The 26,497-nt window shown below is 39.0% G+C and overlaps 1 protein-coding gene across 4 annotated transcripts in view; it reads right to left on the bottom strand.

The window, feature by feature from the left end:
* Positions 1-26,497, bottom strand: part of LOC150109786 (uncharacterized) — a 1,408,745-nt gene that overhangs the window by 148,684 nt on the left and 1,233,564 nt on the right. For all 4 annotated transcript variants that reach the window (XM_090396626.1, XM_090396635.1, XM_090396653.1 and 1 more), the window contains one exon: positions 9,787-9,890. In XM_090396626.1, coding sequence (XP_090252752.1) covers positions 9,787-9,890 — 104 coding nt within the window. The remainder of the gene's footprint in view (positions 1-9,786; positions 9,891-26,497) is intronic.

The raw sequence follows: 26,497 nt of genomic DNA, 5'->3' as shown, positions 1-26,497 counted from the left end.
TAATTCAGTGTTAGTAAGCGTGAAGTTATACGCTTTGGTATGATGGGATATCCAAAGGCATATCTCACTTAATCCCATTGATCAAGTGAGATAAACTTGATAAATTGATAAAGCTAAAGATCTTGGAGGTATGATGGATAGGAAGGTGAAGTTCGAAGGTTACATAACAAAAAGTTTGAATACAGCTCAGAATATAATTGCAATGTTAAAATTAACATTGACAAGTAAATATAAAAATGTCATTTTGTTTCTTTACAAAGCCTTGATACTACCACATCTGGACTATACAGATTTGGAGTCCTGGATTCTGAGGACATAAAGAAGATGTGAAAAGGCTGCAAAGAAGAGTTACAAAGATGATGTCAGGATAATGGAATGCTGATATTGATTAGGAAAATATATTGAGAGTGTGTGGACTACAGTCACTGGTAGATAGGAGAAAGAGATTTGATATGACAGATGTCCATGAACTTCTGAATGGCTGTTAAAGGGTATGGATGAATGAAAACTTTCTTTTTATGGAAGGCAGGAGGAGGAGGACAATAGAAATTAAGCTTGTATGTAGTTAAGAAGGTTGTGAGCTAGAATTTTCTCTTACAGAAATGTCTGAGTAGAACAGTTTGACTACTGAATTACCAAATGCATCTAGAGTGAGAGAGCTAAGAGGGAAATAAGAGCTGATGTGGGAAATGAATGACTTCTCTTGATGAGTTCTGGAGACTCTGAAGTTATCTGATAATTATAATAGTATTACTACTAATAATAAATTCTTAGTCTGACCACAGTAATAATATGAAATAAGTGTATAGGCAATTAGAAGAAAAATGGTACACTGTGCTCTTCACTTGGAAATGATCTGAGTTTGATTCTTGTTGTGAAGAGAGGAAGCCTTATATGGAATATTCAAGTATTCTTGTACATCTGCACTATTTCTCATAGTTTGTACCATCATCTGCAAATAATTGTATGTCCCCATAAAAATCTTAAATAATATGAGATTAGTCTGAAAAGTTTTTTTTTTCCCATTTATAATTTCAAAATTATTTACACTTTTTGGACATCCTCCACATGGATCATCTTCAAGGCTGGTACGGCCAAATTTAAATTCAGAAGCCCATTTCTTAATTGTCAAAAAGAAAGTGCCGATAAACTTTTATGAACTTCGAATGAATTTCTTTTGGCATTAAACCTTCTTTTACAAAGGATTTTATAACTGCATGATACTCAATTTTATCCATTTTAAGGGATAAAAATTGAGTCTGAAGCAAAAGACAAAACTTTTGCTTCAGACAGCTGTATAAAACAAACTACTTGATAGAATGACTTGCAATTTCACATGGATGCTTATGATAGATGTGCCAACTTAGAAAGCCGATAGTATTGCCATCTAGGGTCGAGGTCGAAACTTTTCAGACAACTCTTGTATAATTAACATACAGATTAAACAGCAATGGCCTTAAAACAGACCCCTTAGTCATTAGTGACTTCCCTCTTTTGAGAAGTCACTAATGGTGACTATAAATTATATATTTAATTTAATCCTTTTCCAAGTGTAAGCAAACAAAGTTTGTGCCTGAAGTACTTCAGGCACAAACTTTTTTCTCTAATCCTGAGTAATTTAATAATAAGGTGAGACAGCTTTTGGCAACTCGTATAGGTAAATATGACTTCTCCATTACTTCCACCTTAGTATTACCACCTCTGGGCCTGGATCCCACTGATGAGACCTCAATCTAGGTCTAAACTGGTCTGGGTAGTGATCCTTTCCATAATCCATAGCATTATACATGTCTGCAAGGAGATGCGCTTTACATTATGGGATACTAAGGAAAGTGATGAGAACTTAGTCCACCTTTGCCACGAGTTGCCCCAGTCCAGAAGATTATGGGGATGGATATAGGGTTGGTGAGATGGGTAGGAGGGTAGTTGATGGAGAGATATCAGAGAATGGTTTATTCAGGAGTAGAGTCCAAAAGATGGCCAGTAACTAGTGGTGTGCCGCAGGGTTCTGTTCTTGGACCACTGCTGTTTAATTTGTTCATTAATGATATAGGAAAGGATCTGAGAGGAAGTATTCACTTATTTGCTGATGATGCAAAGTTGGGTAGAGCAAGAGAGAGTGCACAGGATGTCAAAATTTTGCAAGATGATTTGGATAGTTTGGAGGACTGGGCTAAGGAAAATGGATGCCAATTTAATGTGGAAAAGTGTAAGGTTATGCATTTTGGGATGAAAAGATTAGCAGCATTATAACACATTGGTGGAACTGTACTTCAGGAGATTGATGAGGCCAGGGATTTGGGAGTGTTGGTGGATAGGGAGTTAAAGTTTAGTTGGCACACATTGCAAAAGTGACTAAATCAGCTCATCAAATCACTTGGTTGCTGAAAAATACTTTAACAAGCAGAGACAAACAAATTATTGTTCCTCTGTATCGAGCCTTGATAAGACCCCCATCTAGACTACTGTGCCCAGATATGGGCACCAGGGTTTCTTCTTGATGGGGAGGAGGTGGAGAGGATCCAGAGACGAGTGACCAAGATGATAGAAGGTCTATGGAATGAACCTTATGAGAACAGGTTGAAGATTTGTGGGTTGCAGAAATTGGTTGATAGGTGGAAAAGGGGTGAAAAGGGATGATATGATTGAGACATTCAAATTGCTGAAGAGTTTCTATAAGATTAATTCAGATGATATTTTTGAGAATATGACTGGTGGTGGGAGGACTAGGGCCATACATGGAAGCTGGGGAAGAGTGTGGTTAGCAAGGGTGTTAAAGCTAGGTTTTTTACTTGGAGAGTGGTGAATGAGTGGGATAAGCTGCCCGAGTCTGTTGTGGGTGCCATGACTGTGAACGAGTTCAAGGCGAGGTATGATAGATACTGTGTGAATGTGGAATAGTTGTTCTTGACATGATGTTAGGGCCTCCCTCGATGAGTGAGTCTGTCGACTCCCTGGAGTTGCCCGTAATAATAATAATAATACTTCAGGCGCAAACTTTGTTTGTTTACACTTGGATAAAGGATTAAACTAAATATATAATACATAGTGGGGTGTTATTACAGACCTGGTAGATCGGTTGCTAGTGATGAAGAAATGCATCACCAAATAGAGATAATGGGTGCAAAAAGAGTAAACATAATGGGAAACTTTAATTATCCAAACATTGATTGGATAGCAGTAAAATTTCATGGGAAGAATGAAACCAAATTTAATGAGCAATTGTGAGATAACTTCCTCAAGCGGAATGGGACAGAAGAAACTCGAGTTCAGTGGTGTTTCAGTTAAAGACGTAACTATTCTGCCTCCTGTTGGTGACAATGATCATATGGTACTTGGTTGGGAAGCTGCTAAGTTTATGAATATTCCATTCAGAAAAGGTTACACACTGAACTACAAAGCAGAAAATTATGAAACACTCAACTGAGGAGTATAATGAATTCATTGCAATGGTATCAGCTGCTGTATGTGAAGAATATCCACAGTGCATGGCTAAAACAGATCCCTGTAATTTAAGTATTTTTTAATTGGCAAGCATTTAAAAATACTTAAATGATGCAATATCAGAATGTGTCCTGAGAGTTCAAAGAATAAACAGGGAGTCAGATGGATGTGTAATCGTATTAAGCAAGAGATTCTTAAGAAAAGGATGATGCAGAAGGAATTCTGTGTGCATAAGGATGATGTCTGTTATGAAAATTATGAGCAGCATGTCAGAAAAGTCACAACTATTGTATGGAAAGAGAAGTCTGAGTATGAAAAGAAACTGGCTCTGCAAGCTAAAGACAACTCACAAGGATATGCAGAAGTAAAAGAAAGAATGAACATTAAAGAATAACTCTACTGAATGCAGATGATGTGAGGGTGACAGCTGCAGAAGAGGGTGTTCAACTGAGTGCCCATTTTGCTAAAAGCTATCAACCTGGTTATTGCAACATTGAGTTCACTGATAGCTCTTCACTGGATGAAGAATTCAAGTGTATGAAGAGGAGGTATTACAGCTGTTGCACAAACTGAATAAGAATTCAGTAATAGGGATTGATTGGATAATAGCATGGGTGCTAAAAGAGTGCTCAGCTGAAATGACTATTCTTTTGACCAGGCTATATAATTTGTATCTCACAACTATGGAATCACCTGAGAATCCACTCCTATGGAATCTCACCTGAGATTCCATAGGAGTGGAAAGAATGTATGGTAATCTGATTCCACAGGGGTGATGCAAAGACTAATGTATCCAACTATCAACCAATCAGTATCCATGGAATGGTGGTGAATATTTTTGGTAAAATTGGTTAGGGCTTGCATTCAGAAATGAGTTGAGAATGAATCTCTACTTTTAATTAAACAGTATAGGTTTACTAAGGGAAAATCATGTTTTAGCAACTTGCTCACATTATATAATAAAGTTTCCATCAAACAAGACAAGGAGAATGGATACACCATGTTACTTATGGATTCTACTAAGGCTTTTGACAGACTGTTGCATAAATTGGAGAATATGGGTTTGAATTATAAAATATTAGTGTGGATAAAAGGATGGCTGACTGACAGATATAAAAAAGTGGTAAGTGAGTCAGCATTTAAGGTAATCAGTAGTGTAGCACAAGGATCAGTCCTTGGCTCTCTGTTATTCAATCTGTATATTAATGATATTGGGAAGGATTTACAGCCCAGTTGTGAAGTTATTTTCTATGAAAATTTTTATTTGCTTACACTTGGGTAAAGGATTAGACTAATAATGCAAAGGGGTAATTCTTTGGAATTCTTCTGATATGCAGTACTTGCAAAATGATTTGAATAAGCTTGAAATTGTGGGCATGGAAAAATAGATGTCTGTTTAATGTCAGTAAATGCAAAGTCATGCCATTGGCATTATTAGACAATCAATAAATTAGAGATGACAAGAAATTATATTCTTGGTTTAATCCTTTATCCAAGTGTAAGCAAATAAAAATTTGCACATGAAGTAACTACACAACTGGGCTACTTGTATATAGAAGCTAATGGCTTCACATAAATTGCCTTAGTATCCCATAAGGCAAAGCACATATCTAAAGCACATAGCCGGCCTGGTTGGCCGAGTGGTCAGTGTATCCACTCTCCAGCCAAAAGGCTGCAGGTTCAAATCCCACCTTGGGCATTGATGTTTGTGATTGTCTGTGAAAATGCTAGTGGTGGTAGTGGACGGTAGATGGCACTAATGTAGATAATGATTGCAGTTGGGTTCGTTGTAGTTGGTGAATTGAGTGGTAGAGACAGAGAGCTGTGGAGTAGGTGCCCTTCCTTGATGAGTCATTGGACTTCCTGGATATGTCATGTAATAATAATAATAATTATGGACAGCTATAATGCTATGCATTATGGAAAGGGCCACCTACCTAGACCAGTTACGACATTTATTGAGGCTGCATCAATGGGAGTCAGATCTAAAAGTGATTGGATCTGACTAATACTATAAATTAAGATGCCTGACATTGTACTTTTCCTCTAAGGATATGTGTTTTGCATTATGGGATACTAAGTCAATTGATGTGAGGTCATCAGCCTGTATAAATAAGCAGCCCAGTTGTGAAGTTATTTTCCATGCAAATTTTTATTTGCTTACACTTGGGTAAAGTATTAGACTAAGAATATAATTTCTTGGCATCTTTAATTTATAGTATAACTAAGTGAAAAAACTTTCATCATAGATATCCAATGTCATACTATATTAATGGGATTATGCTAGAAGATATTGATGAGGCTAGGGATCATGGAGTGTTAGTAGATAGAAAGTTGAAGTTCAGGGCCATATAGCAAAGATTACGAATAAACTAAAAAGATAATTGCAATGCTGAAATGAACTTGCACATGCAGAGATAAGGATGGTATTTTGCCTCTTTACAAGACCTTGATAAGAACTCATTTGGACTATTACGAACAGGTCTGGTCTCCTGGTTTCCGTTGTGATTCTGATACAGTAGAGAGAGTGCAAAAGAGAATGTTAAAAATGATATCAGGATTGTGGCATACTGATTATGAAGACAGATTCAGAACTTGTAGATAGACTGCAGAGACTACCAAACAGGAGAAAGAGGGATGACATGATTTAGACTTACTGATTATGAAGACAGATTCTGAACTTGTAGATAGGCTGCAGAGACTACCAAACAGGAGAAAGAGGGATGATATGATTTAGACTTACAAACTTCTGAAAGTGTCATACAGGATATCAACACAAATGCGCAAAGCATCAGAAATAAAGGAGAGATTTTGGCATTGTCAGCTCGACTTGGCCACAAATTTTTGGCATCAGTGAAACCTGGTTGTCAGAGAATGATGTAGGTATAGGAATAGAATGCAATGGATATTATATTTAAGAGAAGTTTGAGCAGGAGGAGGGGTATTATTAATGATAGCTGAAGAACTTCATCCAACAAAGAGAGAATGAAGATAGTAGATCCAAGGAAATAGTTCGTTTGAGGCTGTCTGGTGCAAGACAGAGGCCAATAGGACAAAATATATTGCTGGTTGGTGCTGTAGACCTGGGGTCAAGAAGAAGAAGAGGTGGATGACATACTGGGAGATTAGCACAAATGAATGTAGGCCAAGCAATTATTACAGGAGAATTCAATTATGGAGATATAGATTGGAAGGAGGAAAATGCACATGGCAGAATGGAAATAGAATTTATGCAGTTACTAAGGGGTAATTACCTGAAATGGTTCTCCTGATTCCTGTTTTCTCATTCTTATTTCTCAATGCTACTCTTATCACCATTCACCATCACTTTGGTTTCACATAGTCTGCACTTGCTCATGTATATCACCTCGGACTTCTGCTGATATGGCCTATGTGAACATAGACCATACCAACATTGCTTCACTCCTCAGGTCGATGTTTAATGCCTGTGATCTGAGGAATATATATCATCATCAATGATTTTCGTGCCTATTGTCACATAAGGCTGCAAGGAATATATTTATATTAGTCAGATCACAGACATTAAACAGCGCCTGAGGAGTGAAGAGATGAAGGGATATTCATGCATATATATGTATATATATTTATATATATATTAATGTAGTAGTTCTGAACATTAGGTCAATCAGGATTTTAGTTTTCTTAGGCTTAGTTAGGTGCTGCAAGCTGATCAGTCTATTCTGGATATCTAAAGAAGAGAAATTTCTGTAAGACTGACACAAAAAGAAATTTTTCAATACATGATGAGCAGGGAGCGAACAAGGGATCATCCCTTGAAAGTTCTGTAAAAGTCTATTTTTATAATGTGCAAACTAGATTTTTTGCTTGGAGATGTGGCCAGTAGGAGGAGAAATGACTGTGGAAGAATGATATTGTGGGATAAAAATGGGAATAGAGTGACTTATGCAGAGGACATAGTGGAATTGTTCAATGAACACTTTATTGGAGTATTTCATCCTAGAGGAGTCAGTTTTAATGCTAGAGGGATAGGACTGGTACGAGGTCTGGAGGTACAGGAGGAGAGTGTGTTTCAGATACTGAGTACTCTGGATGTCAGTAAAGCTGTGGGACTGGATGATATTTTGCCACGAGTTTTGAGAGAATGTGCTAGGGAATTGACAGTACCTTTAACGTGGCTTTTCAATGAAAGTCTGGCTTTGGCAAAGGTGCCCAGGGAATGGAAGGAAGGTAAGATAGTGCCATTGCATAAGGGTGGTAACAGACTGGAAGTGTCTAATTATAGGCCAGTCTGTGTGTCATCAGTAGTTGTTAAGATCTTGGAGAAAGTAGTGAGGGACCGTGTAGAGCATTGGGCAGATGAGGGTAATGTTATCTGTGAGAATCAACATGGATTTGTGAAAGGACGCTCTTGTTTTAGCAATATGCTAGCCTTTTATAATAAAGTTACAAGAACATTAGATGAGGGAAAGGCATATACTGCAATTTTCTTAGACTTGGCGAAGGCATTTGACAGGGTGCCACATGATAAGCTGATATTTAAGTTGCAGCACATGGGTCTGGATGTCAGATTGGTCAACTGGATTCAGGATTGGCTGTCTGATAGGTATCAGAGAGTTGTGTATGGTGGAGCAGTTTCCAGGAGGCAGAGGGTTACAAGTGGGGTCCCACAGGGCTCAGTACTAGGACCTATATTGTTTAACCTTTATATCAATGACATAGCCAGTGGATTGCAGGGGGATATTCAGTTGTTTGCAGATGATGCGAAGCTGGGAAGGATTATTAGTAATAGTACAGATGTGGTAGCCCTGCAAGAGGATTTAAATAAGCTAGATAGATGGGCAAATGAATGGGGGTGTCAGTTTAATGCAGCAAAATGTAATTTCTTGAGGTTTGGGAAACATCGATGGGATGCTGCATACTCTATGGGAGAAGTTATACTGGAGGAAGTAGGGGAGACAAGAGATCTGGGGTTGATGATTGATAGAAACCTGAAGTTTAGGGGACATATTGCAAAGGTGGTGAAGGTAACACAGAGGATTGCTGCTATTATGAGAAGGACACTGACCTGCAGAGATAAGAGGGTTATCATTCCGTTGTATAAGTCTCTGATCAGACCACACTTGGACTATTGTTCTCAGATTTGGTCCCCAGGATTTGAAGGGGATAAATTAACTGTGGAAAGGATACAAAGATGGATGACAAAGATGGTTTCAGGACTGTACAAGGATAGTTATGAGGATCGGCTGAGAGAATGTGGACTGCAGAGTTTGGTGGATAGAAGAAGGAGAGGTGATATGATTGAGACTTTTAAACTGTTGAGAGGTGGTTACAGGGTTGACACTGGGGAGTTCTTTCGCTTGGTTGATCAGCGGGAAGGACTGATGACAAGAGGCCATCCCTGGAAGTTACGAAAGGAAACTGTGAGCAAGAGGGTAAGGAGTGGTTTCTTTGTGTGGAGGGTGGTTGAGCCGTGGAATGCATTGCCTGATGGAGTGGTGGGAGCGAGAACGGTCAGTGAGTTTAAAGAGTGGTATGATAGACTTTGTGTTTCTCAGGGGGGGACCTCCCCTCAGTGAGTCTTGACAGACTTTATGTCTTAGGAAGGACCTCCCTCGATGAGTGTAGGAGATCCTTTTATCAAACACACAGCTTATCATACCATGCTTTAAACACACTCAAATTCTCTGCAGGCACCACACTCTCAGGCAAGGCATTCCAATCATTCACAACTCTGCATGAAAAAACCCTGCTTCTCACTCTCCTACTTACACCCTCTTTATACAATTCCTAGGGATGACCTCTGGTTCTCCCCTGATCTCCCACTGTTTTCTGTAGAACCTCTCCAGCATTGATCCTATAACAACCCCTTAATAACTTGTAGGTCTCTTATCATATCTCCCCCTCTTTCTCCTGTCTACCAGACTCTGCAAGTTGCATGTTCTCAATCTTTCCTCATACTCAACATTCCAGAGGTTAGAAACTACCTTAGTCAGTCGCCTCTGGACCCTTTCCAACATCTCTTCATCCTTCTGAAAACCAGGTGACCAAATATGGGCACAATAGTCCATGTGTGGCCTAATCAAAGTTTATACAATGGAACAAAAATCTCCCTATTTCTACAAGTCAGTGTCCTCTGCATCATTCCCAGAAGCCTCTGTGCTATCTTCACAATTTTGGCTGTGTCCCCTAAATATCAGATCCTCATCCACTATCACCCCAGCTCATCAATTTTTGAAAAAAATTGTATAAACTAGAACTTTAACTCAGTAAAACATTAAAACAAAACAAAGAAAAAAAAAGAGAAATAGGAAAAAGAATCTTTTTATTTTTAATTTTTATGATAAATGAAAGATACATTACTTTAAACTGAAGAGAGTCTCTTTCTTCACTGTCTTCGATAGGAATCTGATAGCCTTCTTCAATTTCATACTCAAGGTGATATAAGCAAATGTCAGCAGGTGGTTCTGTATTACAAAAGAACTCAGATATTGAATTTATAAAATTTTCTTGTTATACATATTTCATACTCAATGAATTATTTATACTCAATGATTGATTACATCCTGGCTCTCCAGGATGTAATCACATAATAATAATAATAATAATAATAATAATAATAATAATAATATATACTTATTCCTCTATTTATATAAACTTCCAGGGATTTAAGTTGTATAAAGATGTGGTTCTTTCCATCACCTTAACATATACCACCCACCACCACAACTAGTGGTGGTGGGCGATATATGGCAAATCAACCTCAGTCATCAACATTCTCTCATATGCTCTTCATAACCAACACTCCAGAGTCCTGATATCATTTTGATTATTTGTCTTTAGACCCTCTCTAGTGTTCCCACATCGCAATGAAAACTAAGTGACCAAATCTGATCACAGCAGATGGTGGTGCCTTATTTAGGCACCATCATCTCCTTATCCCAATATATCTATGTAGTTTTTATCATAGCAGCTATAGGATGTTTTTGCAACATGTGAAATGTGCCCTTGGAACTTCAGTCCAGCATTCACCATCCCTCCAAGATCTCGAATCTCATCCACTTCTTGAAGTACATCTTAACCAATACAGTATGTAGCCTTACTTCTGTGCATTTCAAAGTGTAACACCTTGCATTTATTAACATTAAAACTGCAACCCCACTCAATGATCCAAGCTAAGTCTATTCAAATCTTCCTGTAGAGAATTAATATCAACACTACAACTGATAATTCTATCGAACTTTTTTCGGCAAACATCTGAAGATCTCCAGTCAATCCACATGAAATATCATTAACAAACAAGTTAAACAGTAGGGACCCAAGAACATAACCCTGAGGCACTCCACTAGTTATATTCCTTTTCTGAGACACAGCACCATCATACGCAACTTGCTGGTATAATTCACAGTGTGCCAATCTCTGATCCATCTAACCAATACACTATAATATTCCTATTCTTTGCAGTTTTTACTAACTTATCATGTGGTAATCTATCAAATGCATTTGCAAAGCCCAAGAATATCATTCTTTGTCATTCTCCCTTATCCAACATATTCATCACCTTATCATAAAACATAAGCAGATGACTAAAACAAGCTCTGCCTTTCACAAATCCATGCTGACCATCACAGAGAATTTTATGTTCACCAACCCAATCCTGTATTCTATTTCTAACCAATTTTTCCAAAACTTTGGTGACAATTGCAGATATAACGACTGGTCTATCATTGGAAACTTCTGTTCTTCTCTAACCATGCTTGCAGAGAGGTATTATTTTGCCTTCTTTCCAATCCTTAGGAACCTAATCCACTGCAAGAATTTCATTAAATAACCAGGACAATGGTATGGATAACTATTTTGCACAGAGGGAAGAATGATCATCATAAGATTATGTTAACGGATGAAAGTGGTTAAATGTGTGGGAAGGCTTATGTGCTTGTCGTACATGTTCATTAATTTTAGCGGATAGATGAGAACACAGACTGATAAGAAAATAACAATTTATTAACTTATTGTTGATATTTCACTGGTATTCTATCCAGCATCATCAGGCAGGTTATTTTACATTGAAAGAAAAATTATACAAACAAATACACGAGACAGCTATGGGATTCCCCTTTCTCCTCCCCACCTACATAGAGTCTACATATAATACTTGGAAAAGCTAGCTATCAATGCAGCCACACTCAAACCAAGGCTTTGGCTATGCTATGTTGATGATGTGTTTGCTATTTGGCCACACAGCCCAGACACATTGGATACATTTTTATTGCATTTAAATAGCCAGCAAAAATCTACTTTACAATGGAACTGGAAGCTGACTGTCTGCAATAGTGCACCCAGACGGTGCCAGGAACCCCCCCCCGCCCCCTTAAAGAAAAAGGCAAAAAACACTAGAAAAAAATTTCCAAAAATCTTTTCCTAATTAAAATTCGTTTTTTTAAAAATTTGTTGTGCTGTGTCTTCTATTTCTGTACTAGTTATGAATTAGCGATCATTTCAGATGCTCAGTCATAGGTTGTATGTGATGTGTAGTGTGTATTCTCAACTCACCCCCACCTCCCGATTAAATCATGAGTGAGCTACTGACTGTCTGCCCTTCCTGGATATAATCATATGTCTTCCAGAAGGTTCCTTATCATTCTCGATTTATAGAAAACCCACACACATACAGGGAGATATTTACACAAACAATCACATCATCATACATCTCAACAATATGGTATTCTAAAAACACTAACCCACAGAGCCAAAGCAATTTGTTTCGATGACATTGCTCTCACTGCTGATCTCGCTCACATACATCACACCTTCTTGGCCAATGGCTATAATCCCCATAAGATAGACAAAATATTAAATGCTCCCCAGAAATCCCCCCTCCTCACTGTCTACTACAGAAGACTACAACAAAACTGCTACCATCCCATACATTAAAGGCACATCTGAAAAGATATCTAGTGCTTAACAAACACCAACTATGCACTGTATTTAAAATGCATGTGAAATTTGCAACTCTCATCCATTCACCCAAGAACAGAATCTTTCCTTTATTACATTCAGGAGTCTATGAAATGCCCTGTTCATGTCATCGAGCCTACTATGGACAGACAGGAAGAACTTTGAACATAAAAAATATATCCAGCACTATTGCTATGGTAAGTCATGTTTAGAAGACTATGCCTTAAATACCACTGCACAAAGGAAAATCAATTGGAAAAAAACAAAAGTGCTGCACAACAGCTTTTACAAGTCAGAAAGGTTGTTCCTGGAATTAACAGAAGCCTTGAAACATACTCAAAACCTCAATAAGTATGGCTGTATAAATCGGATAAAGATTTGGGAGAAAGTCATTTTATGACCAAACTAATACCTGCTTTCTCTATCTGTTTTTTTTTTTTTTCCCCCTCAACATAGATGGCACCTCATTATGACTTTAGTCTTTGTGTTGCGCGTTACTACTGTTTAAACTAGTCCTATTTTATACCGGATTGTGGTTGTCTCATGTATTGTGACAAACTGTTTTTGTGCTAGATAAAATATCAACAATAAGTTAATAAATAGTTATTTTATTATAATTCTGTGTTCTCATCTATACCGTTTAAATAATCAACGGGTAGAATGGTAACTGTTGCAGAAGACATTGCTGAGGTATTCACTGATCAATTTATAAGGGTGTTTCATCCTAGTTAGGATGGAATCATGAGGAACATAAGTGCAAAGGATATAGGAGATGATGGCTTAATTGTGAGTGAGCAAACAAACATGATGTCAGTAAGGCAATAGGATTATTATTATTATTATGCAAGATCCCATGGAGTCAAAGACTCATCTAGGAGGTCCTTTTATCATACACACAGCTCATCATGCCATGCTTTAAACACACTCAAATTCTCTGCAGACACCATACTCTCAGACAAGGCATTCGAATGATTTGCAACTCTGCAAGAAAAAAACCTGCTTCTCACTCCTCTACTTACACCCTCTTTACACAGATCTCAGGGATGACCCCTGATCTCCTACTATTTTCTGTAGAACCTCTCCAGCATTGATCCTATAACAATCCCTTAATAACTTGTAGGTCTCTATCATATCTCTCCTCTTCCTCCTGCCCACCAAACACTGCAAGTTTCATCTTCTCAATATTTCCTCATACTCGACATTCCAGAGCTTAGAAACTACCTTAGTCAGTCGCCTCTGGACCCTTTCCAACATTTCTTCATCCTTCTGAAAACCAAGTGACCAAATATGGGCACAACAGTCCATGTGTGGTCTAATCAAAGCCTTATACAATGGAACAAGAATCTCCCTACTTCTACAAGTCAGTGTCCTCCACATCATTCCCAGAAGCCTCTGTGCTGTCTTCACAATTTTGGCTATGTGTCTCCTAAATTTCAGATCCATATCCACTATCAACCACCAGATCTCTTATTCCCTCCACCTCTGACAATATATCCTCACCAAGCATAAATTCTGCATCCCATTTTTCTTTTCCAAATTTTAAAACCCTAGGAACTTGACCCAGTGCAAGACTCTTATTTAAAAAATATGTAAAGGCCAGCGTCAAATCTCTGGCATATTCCTTCAGAATACATGGTGACACTTTATCAAGTCCCACAGCCTTATTTACATCTAGTTTGCTCAACTCCCCATACACCTCTTGCTCACTAACAGTCAGTCTCTCTTCCCCATCATCGACTGCTCTCAATCTCTCCATGAAGTCACATTCACAAGATTGAAAGATCTTAAGTATCTCCTCCACACCTTCTGCATCAGCTGTCTTTATACCATTTTCTCCAATCAATGTCATCCTTCCATAATCATTCTTTCTTTTGCTGGCTACATATCGAAAGAATTCCTTAGGAATCTTTTTGGCTTCATTAGCTAACTGCTGTTGATACCTCTCTTTAGCTACCCTCACCAACCAAGTCACCCGGCTTCCCTGGTCTTTGTAGTCCTCATGAAATTGGTAATTTACACTTCTCTTATGCTGCCTCCATAATGACCTTTTTCTCTGTATCACATGCTTCATCTCCTTATTCATCCATTTCACACCTACTTCATTTAACCTTCTCATCCTTGGAATACATTTAGACATTGCATCTACTAGATAGTTCTTGAAAATCCCACAAGCTGCATTGATCTCTTTTCCAGCTAACTCCTCATTCCATGCTACATCTGGAAACTGTCTCCTGAGCTCTTCAAAATCACCCCCTTGTAGCTCAACACATACCATTTTCTTATAGAGGTCCTCACACTGTTGGCAACCACCCAGAGAATCACCTCATGGTCACTCTCACCAACTGGTGGGTTATTTGACACCTCATTTATAATTACATCCACTGAAGAGATGACCAAATCCAAGACTCTCAATCCTTGTGTGACCTCTGTTACATACTGTCTGAGGTAGTTATCCCTCAAAAACTCAAAAAATTCCTTTTCTTTACTTCCAGTTGCTATCTCATCATTCCAGTCTATATTGGCCAGCAAAGGTTGCTCTATTGGTAGAGCCTCTGCTACTAATAGCTCACGCAAAAAATTAAGCAAGTTTGAGCGTGGTTAGTAGTTGGAAGGGCCTCAATTGTTCGATGCTGTCTGCACACGCTCCCTCGATGAGTCTTTAGACTCACTGGAGGTGTCACATAATAAAAAAAAATAAAAAATAATGTTGCCATAATTAAAATCGCCCATAATGATGGGCAATTTTAATTATGGTCTTTTCTTATTTGCTTGATAATTTGATTATACATTTCATAGTCGCATTGTCATGAATCTTAAGGGAATGTTCCAGGGAATTCACAGCAGCATTGGCATGCCTATTTAATAAGAGCCTTGCAACAATACAAGTTTCAAGGGATTGGAAAGAAGATAAAATTGTTGTACTGTATAAGGGTGGTGATAAGGCTGTAGCTTTCAAATTATAGGCCAGTCTGTATATCTGGAGTTGTGGTGAAGGTGCTGGAGAGATTGGTGAGAACTAGGATACAGATATGAGTTGATAACAGCAGTATTTTCTGTCATTATCAGCACGGGTTTGTTCAAGGGAAGATCATGTTTCACTAACTTAGTTACATAGCTGGTCTGAAAAGTTCTCGGCCTAACAATGAAAAAGTAGAATCCCTTGGATTCTACTTTTTCTTTTTTAATTATGTTTGTCACTTTTCTGCCTTGCAATTTATATTCTTCATGCATCTGTTCACTGCAAACTGTCTTCTACTTCCTCCATAACTTCTTTTGTAACACTGCTTGCTTGGTTTTGCCTGTTTGTTCATCTCGCTCCTACTCTATTTATTTGCTTAACTCTTTGTATGCAGTGATGCATTGTTTGTGTTAGATATGCCTTATCATTTCTCATGCAGTGTCAACATCTTTTCTGCTATATATATTTATGCTAGTTGACTATAGAGCTTCTGATAATCACTCACTTTACAGTTCCACATTCTTGATAACTTTTCTCTGTTTGACTACCCACCAAACCAATAATTCATGATCACTTTTACCAACAAGTCACAGTCTTCATACCTCATTCATGATCACATACTGTGAGGATATCACCAAATCTAATACCAATAAACCTTGTGTTGACTTCCATCACATGCTGCTTTAGATAGTTATCCCACAGAAACTAACAAATTCACTCTCTTTGTTAGTACATACTATCTCTTCTTTACAATCCACATTCCTATAATTAAAATTTCCCTTTAGGATCATCTTCCTTTTACTTACTCAACTAATTTGACTAAACATTTCACAATCAATACTGTCCACATTCCTTGGCCTATAACAGCATCCTATTACATATTATATTTTAATGATCTCAACTTTGATCTTATCATGTGGTAATCTATCAAGTGCTTTTGCAAAGTCTAAGAATATGTGTATAATTCTCCCTTATCTAGACTTTGTCACCTTATCATAAAATGCAAGCAAATCAATAAAACAAGACCTTTTCTGATTAATTCATCAAAAAAAATTTTATGATGGTCAGCATGGATTTAAAAAATCCATTCTGCCCATCATAAAAAATCCTATTCATAACCAATCTCTCCAACATCTAGATCAAGGCTGTCCAAAGCACTGCCCGCAGGCCGCATGCGGCCCGTGGTGTGATTTTGTGCGGTCCGCCTGTGGATTTTGATTTTCATGAGCAAAAAAATAAAATAACAATTTGAATCGAATGTGTATTAGATATTTTAATTCTATCATTAATCAATAATCTCAATGTTGATAATTTTATTTGGTGTTTTTACATCACTATATACCCACGTGTTTTTCAAATATTAGATATGTCAAAGAAGCATTCTTACACTATTTTGTTCCAATGTGCATGCTCCGGGTGCTTACGGGGAATGTGAGTGAGTGATTAGTGCACAATTAGTGTTGTTCATTTTTTCAGCTTTCGAGGTTGTGTCGCTGCTGCTCACCGAATTTCTAGATACGCATTGTGATGCAGCCCTCAGATAATTTTTTTTTCTAATGCGGTCCTTGGATTACCTATGGTTGGATAACCCTGATCTAGATATAACAGAAGTTGTACTGACTAGTTTTATAATTGGAAACTTCCATCCTTGAACCATACTTGTGGAATGGTTATATTTTGCCTTCTTTCCATTCCTTAGGAACATTTCTCAATTGCAAGACTTTCTTTAAATAACCAGATCAAAGGCACAATTAACACTTTTGCACATTTATGCCAGTAACTTTCCTGACCTGAGTCTTAAATTCCTTGGCAACTCTCCACTCCTCTCCTTATACTTTTTCACAATCTCTTTCTTATCTGCTCTGGGCTGAGGTTTTTCCTCCAGAGGCAACGCTGCATGCCACCACCAGACAGGTCTCCAGGTTGTGGATTGGGGAAGGGCCACCAGAGATAGTGGCTAGCTGCAAATAGTCAATAAGCAGTTCCAGACAAGAAGCAGCAATACTAACAAGACGTGGTGCAATACACAGGATATTAGTGTACAACACCAGTAACTCTATAAAATGCCACAGAAGTCCAATGACAGTGCTGCATCAAGGCGAGCTTAGGCCACCCTAAGCTTAAACATAACCGCTATGCTCCTTCTTACATCTCTCCCAAGCTCTTCAAGGAAGACTGAGGTTTTGTCAGATAAGTGTCGACGTATTGACAGTAAAAAGAAAATACGATTGAAATCTGATGCCAAAGAACAAGAGAAAAGACTCATACTGGCTCAGACGTCGCTTGGTCAAACAAGGTCCGCATCCCCAATTGAGCAATCAGGGTTGGATTGAAAAATAATCAGCTACTGAAAACAAAGACAAAAAAAATCAAACTTGAGCCTGTAAAGGATGGAATATCAATAGGTACATGGACTGTTCGTGCACTATGGGCAACTTTCCATTGCAGTTGCTTCCAGAAGAAATGAAGAAATACAGATGCGACATCTTGGGTATTTCAGAAATGAGATGGACACTGTCAGGAGAAACAAATGATTGAAGAGTTCTGTTGTCAGGAAATGAAAGTAAGCATGAAGCAGGTGTAGGTTTCCTGCTATGTAACAAGGCCTGTCAGGCAATGATAGGATACAAACCAGTTAGTGAAAAGATAATGGTTGCAAGAATGAGTGCCCAACCATTTAATATTATGACCATTCAAGTATATGTGCCCACTGTGGAGAGTGCAGATGAAGACATTGAGAGATTTTACACAGACATACAACTAGAAATTGATGAAGTGCCAGACCAGGATATACTCATCATTGGAGGAGACTGGAATGCAAAGACTGGCAGAAATAAGACAAGATGGGAAAAGATTATAGGAAAATTGGATATGGAGAAAGAAATGAATGTGGAGAGATGCTTCTGGAATTTGCTGCCGATAACAACCCGACAATTTGCAATACCAAATTCCAACAAAAAGATTGTAATAAATAGACATGCTGCTCCTTTGATGACAGGCACAGGAATATGATCGACCTGATATTAATAGACTAGAAATGGAGAAATCAGTTCGACAATGCAGATCATTCTAAGTAGCTGATATTGATTCAAACCACAACTTAGTGATTTGAATATAAGACTAAGACTGAAACAGAAGTACAAAAGAAAGTTCCGAAAAGCTAAAGACATCTCAAAACTAAATGAAGACAGGCTAAGAACAGCATATCAGAACATACTGGAAACTAAGCTTAAGACCACAAGTGAAAAACAAAATATAAATACAAGAGCAGAATTACTGACTACAGTACTAAAAAAAGTAGTAGAGAAAGTAATTCCTGAAAGAGAAAAGATCAACAAGAAATGGATAACTCAGGAAATATTGAAATTGGTACAAGAGAAAAGAGAACTGAAACTTAATCTCCCCAACCGGCCAGGACATCTATAGATGTCCAGCTAAATCTGGATACAATTCTGTAACACTTATTGAATAACATGGATAAGAAGTACAATTTTGTCTCACTATTTCATCCACATCGGCCAGTAGGGAAGTTAAAAGAGATAGTTCAGAGGCAGCAGATGAGTTATACTATCAAAAAATGCAATGAAGTACAGAAGATCTGATAAAGCCAAATGGCTGGAGAACCAATGCAAAAACTTATAAGAAATGTCAATAGGAAGTGGCAAACAAGATCAGTAACAGTCAAAGATGAAGACGATAAAGTAATGATGGACAAAACCGAAATCATACACAGATGGACAAGATATTGCATTGAACTATATAAAAATCAACTTAATAATACTTCAGCAGAAGATATCAAAGAACTAAAAACAATCTTTCCACCAGCAGAGATCTCTGAAAATGACATCTTGGAAGAGCAGGTGAGTATGGTTATAAAACATCTCAAGAACAACGTACTAGGATATACATTAAAATAAATTTTTAATATATTTCTATATTTCAGCAACGTCACATTGCCATTTTCAAGAACTTGGGTACAAGATATGTGCACGCAGGCACAGCAAAACAATAAATGAGCAAGAAGTATGAAGCTATTATTTCTCCTAAGTCCAGATGGTGCCCTCTAGTGGGCAATGTTGGTATTCTCTGGCGATTGGGCTGAAGGTCTTCTGATGTAGGTTTCCCAAATTTGAGGAAGTCTCATGCAGCCGAATTTATTGAGGTTTGGCTTGTTTCTTAAGGCTGAAGCTGATTCTATGAAAAGCCTTTCATATCTGTATTTGCTACGGTGTATTATCCTGGCTTTTTTTCCACCATATTCTATGGCAGGTATCCAGAGCATGGTCAGCAAGACCAGAGTGGCTGTATTGGTGAAACTGGATGTAGTCCTTGTGTTCTGAAATTCTGATATTTGCTGTCCTGCCTGTTTGGCCGAAGTAGGACAGCTTACAGCTGCAAGGGACCAGGTACACACCAGGTAGGTCTAGGGGGGGGGAGGTTGGTCTTTTGTTGAGCGGATAAGGGAAGCCAATTTTTTTATAAGGTTTGTAACAAGAAGTTAAGTTATGTTTTTTTAAGATTTTTGTGATTATTTCTGAGGTGCCTCGGATATAGGGTATGGTGATGGATTTAGAGTAATCCTTGTTGTGAGGGGGAAGGGGGGGGTTGTGGTTTACAGGTTTTAATATCTTTTGGATTTTTTTGGGGGGATAGCCATTGGCTGAGAATGTGTTGAGGATGTGGTTTAGTTCTGTGGTTAGGGCATTGTCATTCGAGCAGATAAGTTTGGCCCTGTTGTGTAGTGTCTTAATGACTCCATATTGTTGTGAGGGGGGGGGAATTGCTGGTGAATGTATCTGCCTGTATGGGTGGGTTTTCTATATACTGAGAAAACCAAGGTTCCATCAGGCTGGCGGGTGACTAGTGTGTCTAAGAACGGAATGCAGTTGTTTTTTTCTTCTTCCAGGGTGAATTTGATTCTGGGGTGTTGGTTGTTTAAGTGTGTTAAGAAGGAGAGGAGTGCATCGGAGCCATGTGGCCAAATAGCAAAGCCAAATGGTTGGTTTTTGTGGGGCAGAGTTCAAGGCTTGCTCTTCAAAAGTCTCCATATGAAAGTTGGTCAAGGGTGGGGAGAGTGGAGAACCCATGGCTGTCCCTTCTATTTGTTTGTAGAATTTTCCTTGCCAAACAAAATAGCCTGAGTTCATTGTGAACTGAAATAGGGCTGTGATATCGGGAGGAAATTTAGCTTGGATTAGCTCTAAGGATTCTTTGAGTGGGACATTCGTAAATAAGGAGGAGACATCAAAACTGACCATTATGTCAGTGTGTTTGAGTGTAAGGTTTTCTATGCTGGCTTTGAAGTGGGCTGAGTTTTTTATGTATGAAGGTGTGTTGCCAGTATAGTATGAGAAGGTGGCATTATTTGGTGGCATTGAACATAACAAGGTTGTCCTCGCCCCATTATTATTATTATTATTATTCAAGCCTCCAAGGAGTCAAAAGACTCTTCGAGGGAGGTCCTTCCTAAGATATAAAGTCTGTCAAGACTCACTGAGGGGAGGTCCCCCCCTGAGAAACACAAAGTCTATCATACCACTCTTTAAACTCACTGACCGTTCTCGCTCCCACCACTCCATCAGGCAATGCATTCCACGGCTCAACCACCCTCCACACAAAGAAACCACTCCTTACCCTCTTGCTCACAGTTTCCTTTCGTAACTTCCAGGGATGGCCTCTTGTCATCACTCCTTCCCGCTGATCAACCAAGCGAAAGAACTCCCTAGTGTCAACCCTGTAACCACCTCTCAACAGTTTAAAAGTCTCAATCATATCACCTCTCCTTCTATCCACCAAACTCTGCAGTCCACATTCTCTCAGCCGATCCTCATAACTATCCTTGTACAGTCCTGAAACCATCTTTGTCATCCGTCTTTGTATCCTTTCCACAGTGAATTTATCCCCTTCAAATCCTGGGGACCAAATCTGAGAACAATAGTCCAAGTGTGGTCTGATCAGAGACTTATACAATGGAATGATAACCCTCTTATCTCTGCAGGTCAGTGTCCTTCTCATAATAGCAGCAATCCTCGGTGTTACCTTCACCACCTTTGCAATATGTCCCCTAAACTTCAGGTTTCTATCAATCATCAACCCCAGATCTCTTGTCTCCCCTACTTCCTCCAGTATAACTCCTCCCATAGAGTATGCAGCATCCCATCGATGTTTCCCAAACCTCAAGACCTTACATTTTGCTGCATTAAACTGACACCCCCATTCATTTGCCCATCTATCTAGCTTATTTAAATCCTCTTGCAGGGCTACCACATCTGCACTATTACTAATAATCCTTCCCAGCTTCGCATCATCTGCAAACAACTGAATATCCCCTTGCAATCCACTGCCTATGTCATTGATATAAAGGTTAAACAATATAGGTCCTAGTACTGAGCCCTGTGGGACCCCACTTGTAACCCTCTGCCTCCTGGAAACTGCTCCACCATACACAACTCTCTGATACCTATCAGACAGCCAATCCTGAATCCAGTTGACCAATCTAACATCCAGACCCATGTGCTGCAACTTAAATATCAGCTTATCATGTGGCACCCTGTCAAATGCCTTCGCCAAGTCTAAGAAAATTGCAGTATATGCCTTTCCCTCATCTAATGTTCTTGTAACTTTATTATAAAAGGCTAGCATATTGCTAAAACAAGAGCGTCCTTTCACAAATCCATGTTGATTCTCACAGATAACATTACCCTCATCTGCCCAATGCTCTACACGGTCCCTCACTACTTTCTCCAAGATCTTAACAACTACTGATGACACACAGACTGGCCTATAATTAGACACTTCCAGTCTGTTACCACCCTTATGCAATGGCACTATCTTACCTTCCTTCCATTCCCTGGGCACCTTTGCCAAAGCCAGACTTTCTTTGAAAAGCCACGTTAAAGGTACTGTCAATTCCCTAGCACATTCTCTCAAAACTCGTGGCGAAATACCATCCAGTCCCACAGCTTTACTGACATCCAGAGTACTCAGTATCTGAAACACACTCTCCTCCTGTACCTCCAGACCTCGTACCAGTCCTATCCCTCTAGCATTAAAACTGACTCCTCTAGGATGAAATACTCCAATAAAGTGTTCATTGAACAATTCCACTATGTCCTCTGCATCAGTCACTCTATTCCCATTTTTATCCCACAATATCATTCTTCCACAGTCATTTCTCCTCCTACTGGCCACATAGCTAAAAAATTCCCTAGGATTTTCTTTGGATCTTAGGGCCAATCTCCTCTCATATTCCAGTTTAGCTTTCCTTACCACACTAGTCACTCTTCTGGCCTGTGTCTTATATTCCTCATGCATCTCTTCACCTATCTCCTTATATCTCTTCCATAGCCTCTTTTTCGCATGCAATTCCTGTTTAATATTGTTTGTCATCCATTTTACTCCAAATTGCGTCCTCTTCTTCACTCGTGGTATACAACTTACCATTGCTGATAACAAATATTCTTTCACAATTTCCCACGCACTGGTGATATCCCGGCCTTCCAATTCCTCCCTCCATGAAACTTCCCGAAGTTGACGTCTAAGACTATTATAATCACCTGCCTTATAATTCCACATAAGTTCCCGTCTCTTTGATACTCCTGCATGTATGTTCATTTTCCAAGTCAACACCATATGGTCACTCTCTCCAACTGGTGGGAGAGACGTCAACTCTGTTATTATCAACTCTTCTGATGCTGTAACCAAATCCAAAATTTTTGAACCTCTTGTTCCCTCTGTTACATGTTGCCTAAGACATTTGTCCCTCAAGAATTCTAGAAATTCCATTCCCCTATTGCTACATGCATCTTCCTCTCTCCAATTTATACTACTGAAGTTAAAATCTCCCATAACAATCATTCTTCTTGCACTTGCCAAACTTAGCTGTCCAAACATCTCCTGGTCCCCATCCTCTGTGCTCCTGGGTCTGTAGCAACACCACACTAAATATCCTGTCTTGCCTACCTCTACCTCACACCATACGCTCTCAAAATCATTTGTCTCACTTCCTTCCAAATTCTCCACTCTTAGAGGACATAGGTCATCACTTATCATAAGCAGTACCCCACCACCACGCTTTCCCCTCCTATCCTGACGAAAAATGCTATACCCAGCGACTTCTATTCCTGTTGTTATATCCCCTTCTGTCAACCATGTCTCAGTGATCGCAATAATTTTTGGCCAGGCTGATGCTATCTGCGCCACCAATTGAAGGATAGAATGTAGATCAATCTTTAAGGCACTAGTTGTATATGATCTTATAGCTGGGGAAGTCAGAGTGCTGCTTGGTTTGTCAAATGAGTAGGGTGAGAGGAGAGTACTATCATCTGCAAAGCTGTGGATGGGCTTAGTTATTATAGTGAGTAAGTCACTTATGTACAGAAAGAGGAATGTAGATGATAGGACAGAGCTTTGAGGCATTCCAGTGTTGGTGGTGAAGCTTGAAGAGAGGGGGCCACCTACCATGACTCACAGAGAATGACCAGAAAGAAAGCTGGCTACCCAATTACAAAGTAGCAGGGAGACTGAAGTATGGAAATTTGTTTAGTAGGCCTTGCTGCCACATACAGTCAAAGGCTTTGGAAATGTCAAAGCTCACAGCACAAGTTACTCTGACCATTTCCATGGTACATGTCAGTGGTGGGTGATGTAATCTACAAGGCAATCTGTGAATCTTGAATGGTGAAATCCGTATTGGTGGCCACTGATTAACTCATGGGCCTCTAAGTAATGGAGGAGTAGGCTATTGATGACTTTTTCCATTATTTTGGAGAGAACAGAGATGATTGCAATTGGTCAGTAGTTTGACAGTATACTTCTATCACCCCTTTTTGGATTAGGATGGATATAAGAGTGCTCCCATGCATGGAAATATGTACTAGATATGTATAGTAAATTACACAGATGATTTTTTTTTTTTTTTTAATGGTGTGGAGACATCAAACGTCATACTGGGCCAAAACACAGGTTACAGAAGTATATATGGTAAATGGTTAGTATGACAATCAAAAACATCCATGCCCTTTGGTGAGATTAGTGTATCCACTGCAGCCTCTTGGCTGGACAGTGGATACATTAATCACCTGGCCAACTATAGAGGCAATGCAGGACGGGTGTTAGCTCTGTAGTACAATGTTTGAGAACAATTGGAGAGATGCCATTATGACCAGAAGACTTTTTAGTATCCAAGTTATTTAGTAGTTATCTGGTGACTTTTTATCGAAAAACTATAGGAGTCATACAGTGCTTGGAGTCTTGTATGGCAGGAGCTGATTTCTCTTGGTCATCTATGCATGAGGTTGAGGAAAAGAGTGATACCAGGAGGTTAACTTTATCTTTGGATGAAATAACAGTGATGCCATGAGGATGAGACATAGGTGAAAGTGCTGGAGAGCAGAAGTTGTATCAAACAGCCTTAACAAGTGACCAAAATGCATGGCTTTTGACAAGAGTCAAATTTTCAGCTGGTTTGGCCTTTATGAAATTGGATATACTGATGACTGATTTGTATATGTAGTGTGCTTTGATATAGGCAGTGTATGTGTATGAAACTGGAGTTCTTGATGCAAGCCAAGTGCCAAGGTGAATTTTTTTTTCTTCTTTGATTGCTTTGACACTTTTGGTTAACCCGGAGCTTGGAAAGTGCATGTGGATTATAGGTTGAATGGGGGATGAAGGTCTTCATACCAGTGACAACAATTTTTGTGACTTGTTCATAGTAGGTGTTAGGATCAGGGGAGTGGAAGCAATAGTCAGTGTATTGAGGTTGGGAGTGGTTGGAGGAGGGGGCATTCTGTGAGGGAGGAGACTTGTGTGAGATTGTGGTGTATCTGGAAGGAGAACAGTAAACTTCTATATGTGGTGTATCTGGAAGAAGAAGAATGGTGAACTAGTCCTAATGAGATCCAGAGTTTTTGGAGAGTGAAGAGGGTTATCAGGAATTCGAATAGGTACATGTATAATTTGTGTTAGGTCATTATTTATAGCAAAGATTTCTGCTTCTCGTCCCTTGGTCAGTGGTGCTGGGATAGGACAGCCCGTTAGAATTGTGAACACTGATATCACCCAGGAAGATGACCACACTATTTGGATAGCTCAATTGCACATGGTCAAGTTTCATGGAAAGGAATGTGAAGAGATCTAAGTGGTTATTATTAGCGTTTGAGGGACTGGTAAATGCAACAAATAAAAGTTACTAAATGGGAAGCCTTGAACTAGAGAAGGTCAAAAAGAGAGTATTCTAAATTAGCCATTCTCTGGTAGGTGGTAATATTTCACAAAGACAAAAGTGGTAAAAAGAATTGTAAAGTGCATAGTTTGGTTACTGGAGGTGAAGATCTTATGTCTGAAATTTCTTTCATAAGATGTCTGGTCTGGAAGACTGCAAATAATGGTGAACGTAGTTAATGTTAATGCCCATGATGTTAGTGGATGTGAAAGTGAGTTTTTATTGAAGAGATTCTGGTATGGTTTGAATGTTGTGACTAGTTGTGATGTGACTTTTTTGTTTTTTGATGGGATTAGTAGTTTATGAAGGAGGTGCACTTTTTTCATAGTGACACTGTTACTGTTTGTAAGAATCTTCATAAGTTGATCAGACAGAAGGATATAGTGGGGACATGCAGTGAGAGAAGATAGATTCTTGGACATGCGATTCACACACAGAGAGAAACCAGTCTCTGTGCCATGACATGATCTTGACAGTGTTCCCCCCCCACACACCACTATTTGGACTCCCTCTTCAGGCACAACCTGGCAGAGTATGTGGCAGCAGAATTATGCACCAGCTGATAGAGAAGCCTAGAGAAGCTGATAGAGAAGGTTTGGGACTATTCACTAACTGGTGGCAAGCCTGTGGCATCACCATTTAGCGAATAGTCCCAAACCTGTCAGTAACATGAAATGGAGGAATTTATGGATCTCTAAATATGTTTGTCATGGCCTTGAAGGATATCACTTATGCTGCACAGAGAAGTGAAGGGGGAAGGAACATAAACTGGAATTCCTGCTCTGGACACCACATATAACATCTGCCACTTCAGACCTCCAACATGCTGAACACTTCCTTTTTATCTGCCTTCATTTTGACATATACCTCTCTCAAATCAACAACTGCAAAAGCTTTACCTGAATAATACACCTTTGCAAAATGATCACTCA

The sequence above is a fragment of the Typopeltis vanoorti genome, chromosome 1 (genome assembly GCF_054136105.1).
Source record: "Typopeltis vanoorti isolate ZY-2024b chromosome 1, IOZ_Tvanoo_1.0, whole genome shotgun sequence".
Lineage (NCBI taxonomy): Eukaryota > Metazoa > Arthropoda > Arachnida > Uropygi > Thelyphonidae > Typopeltis > Typopeltis vanoorti.
This window is presented reverse-complemented; position numbering and strand designations above follow the sequence as displayed.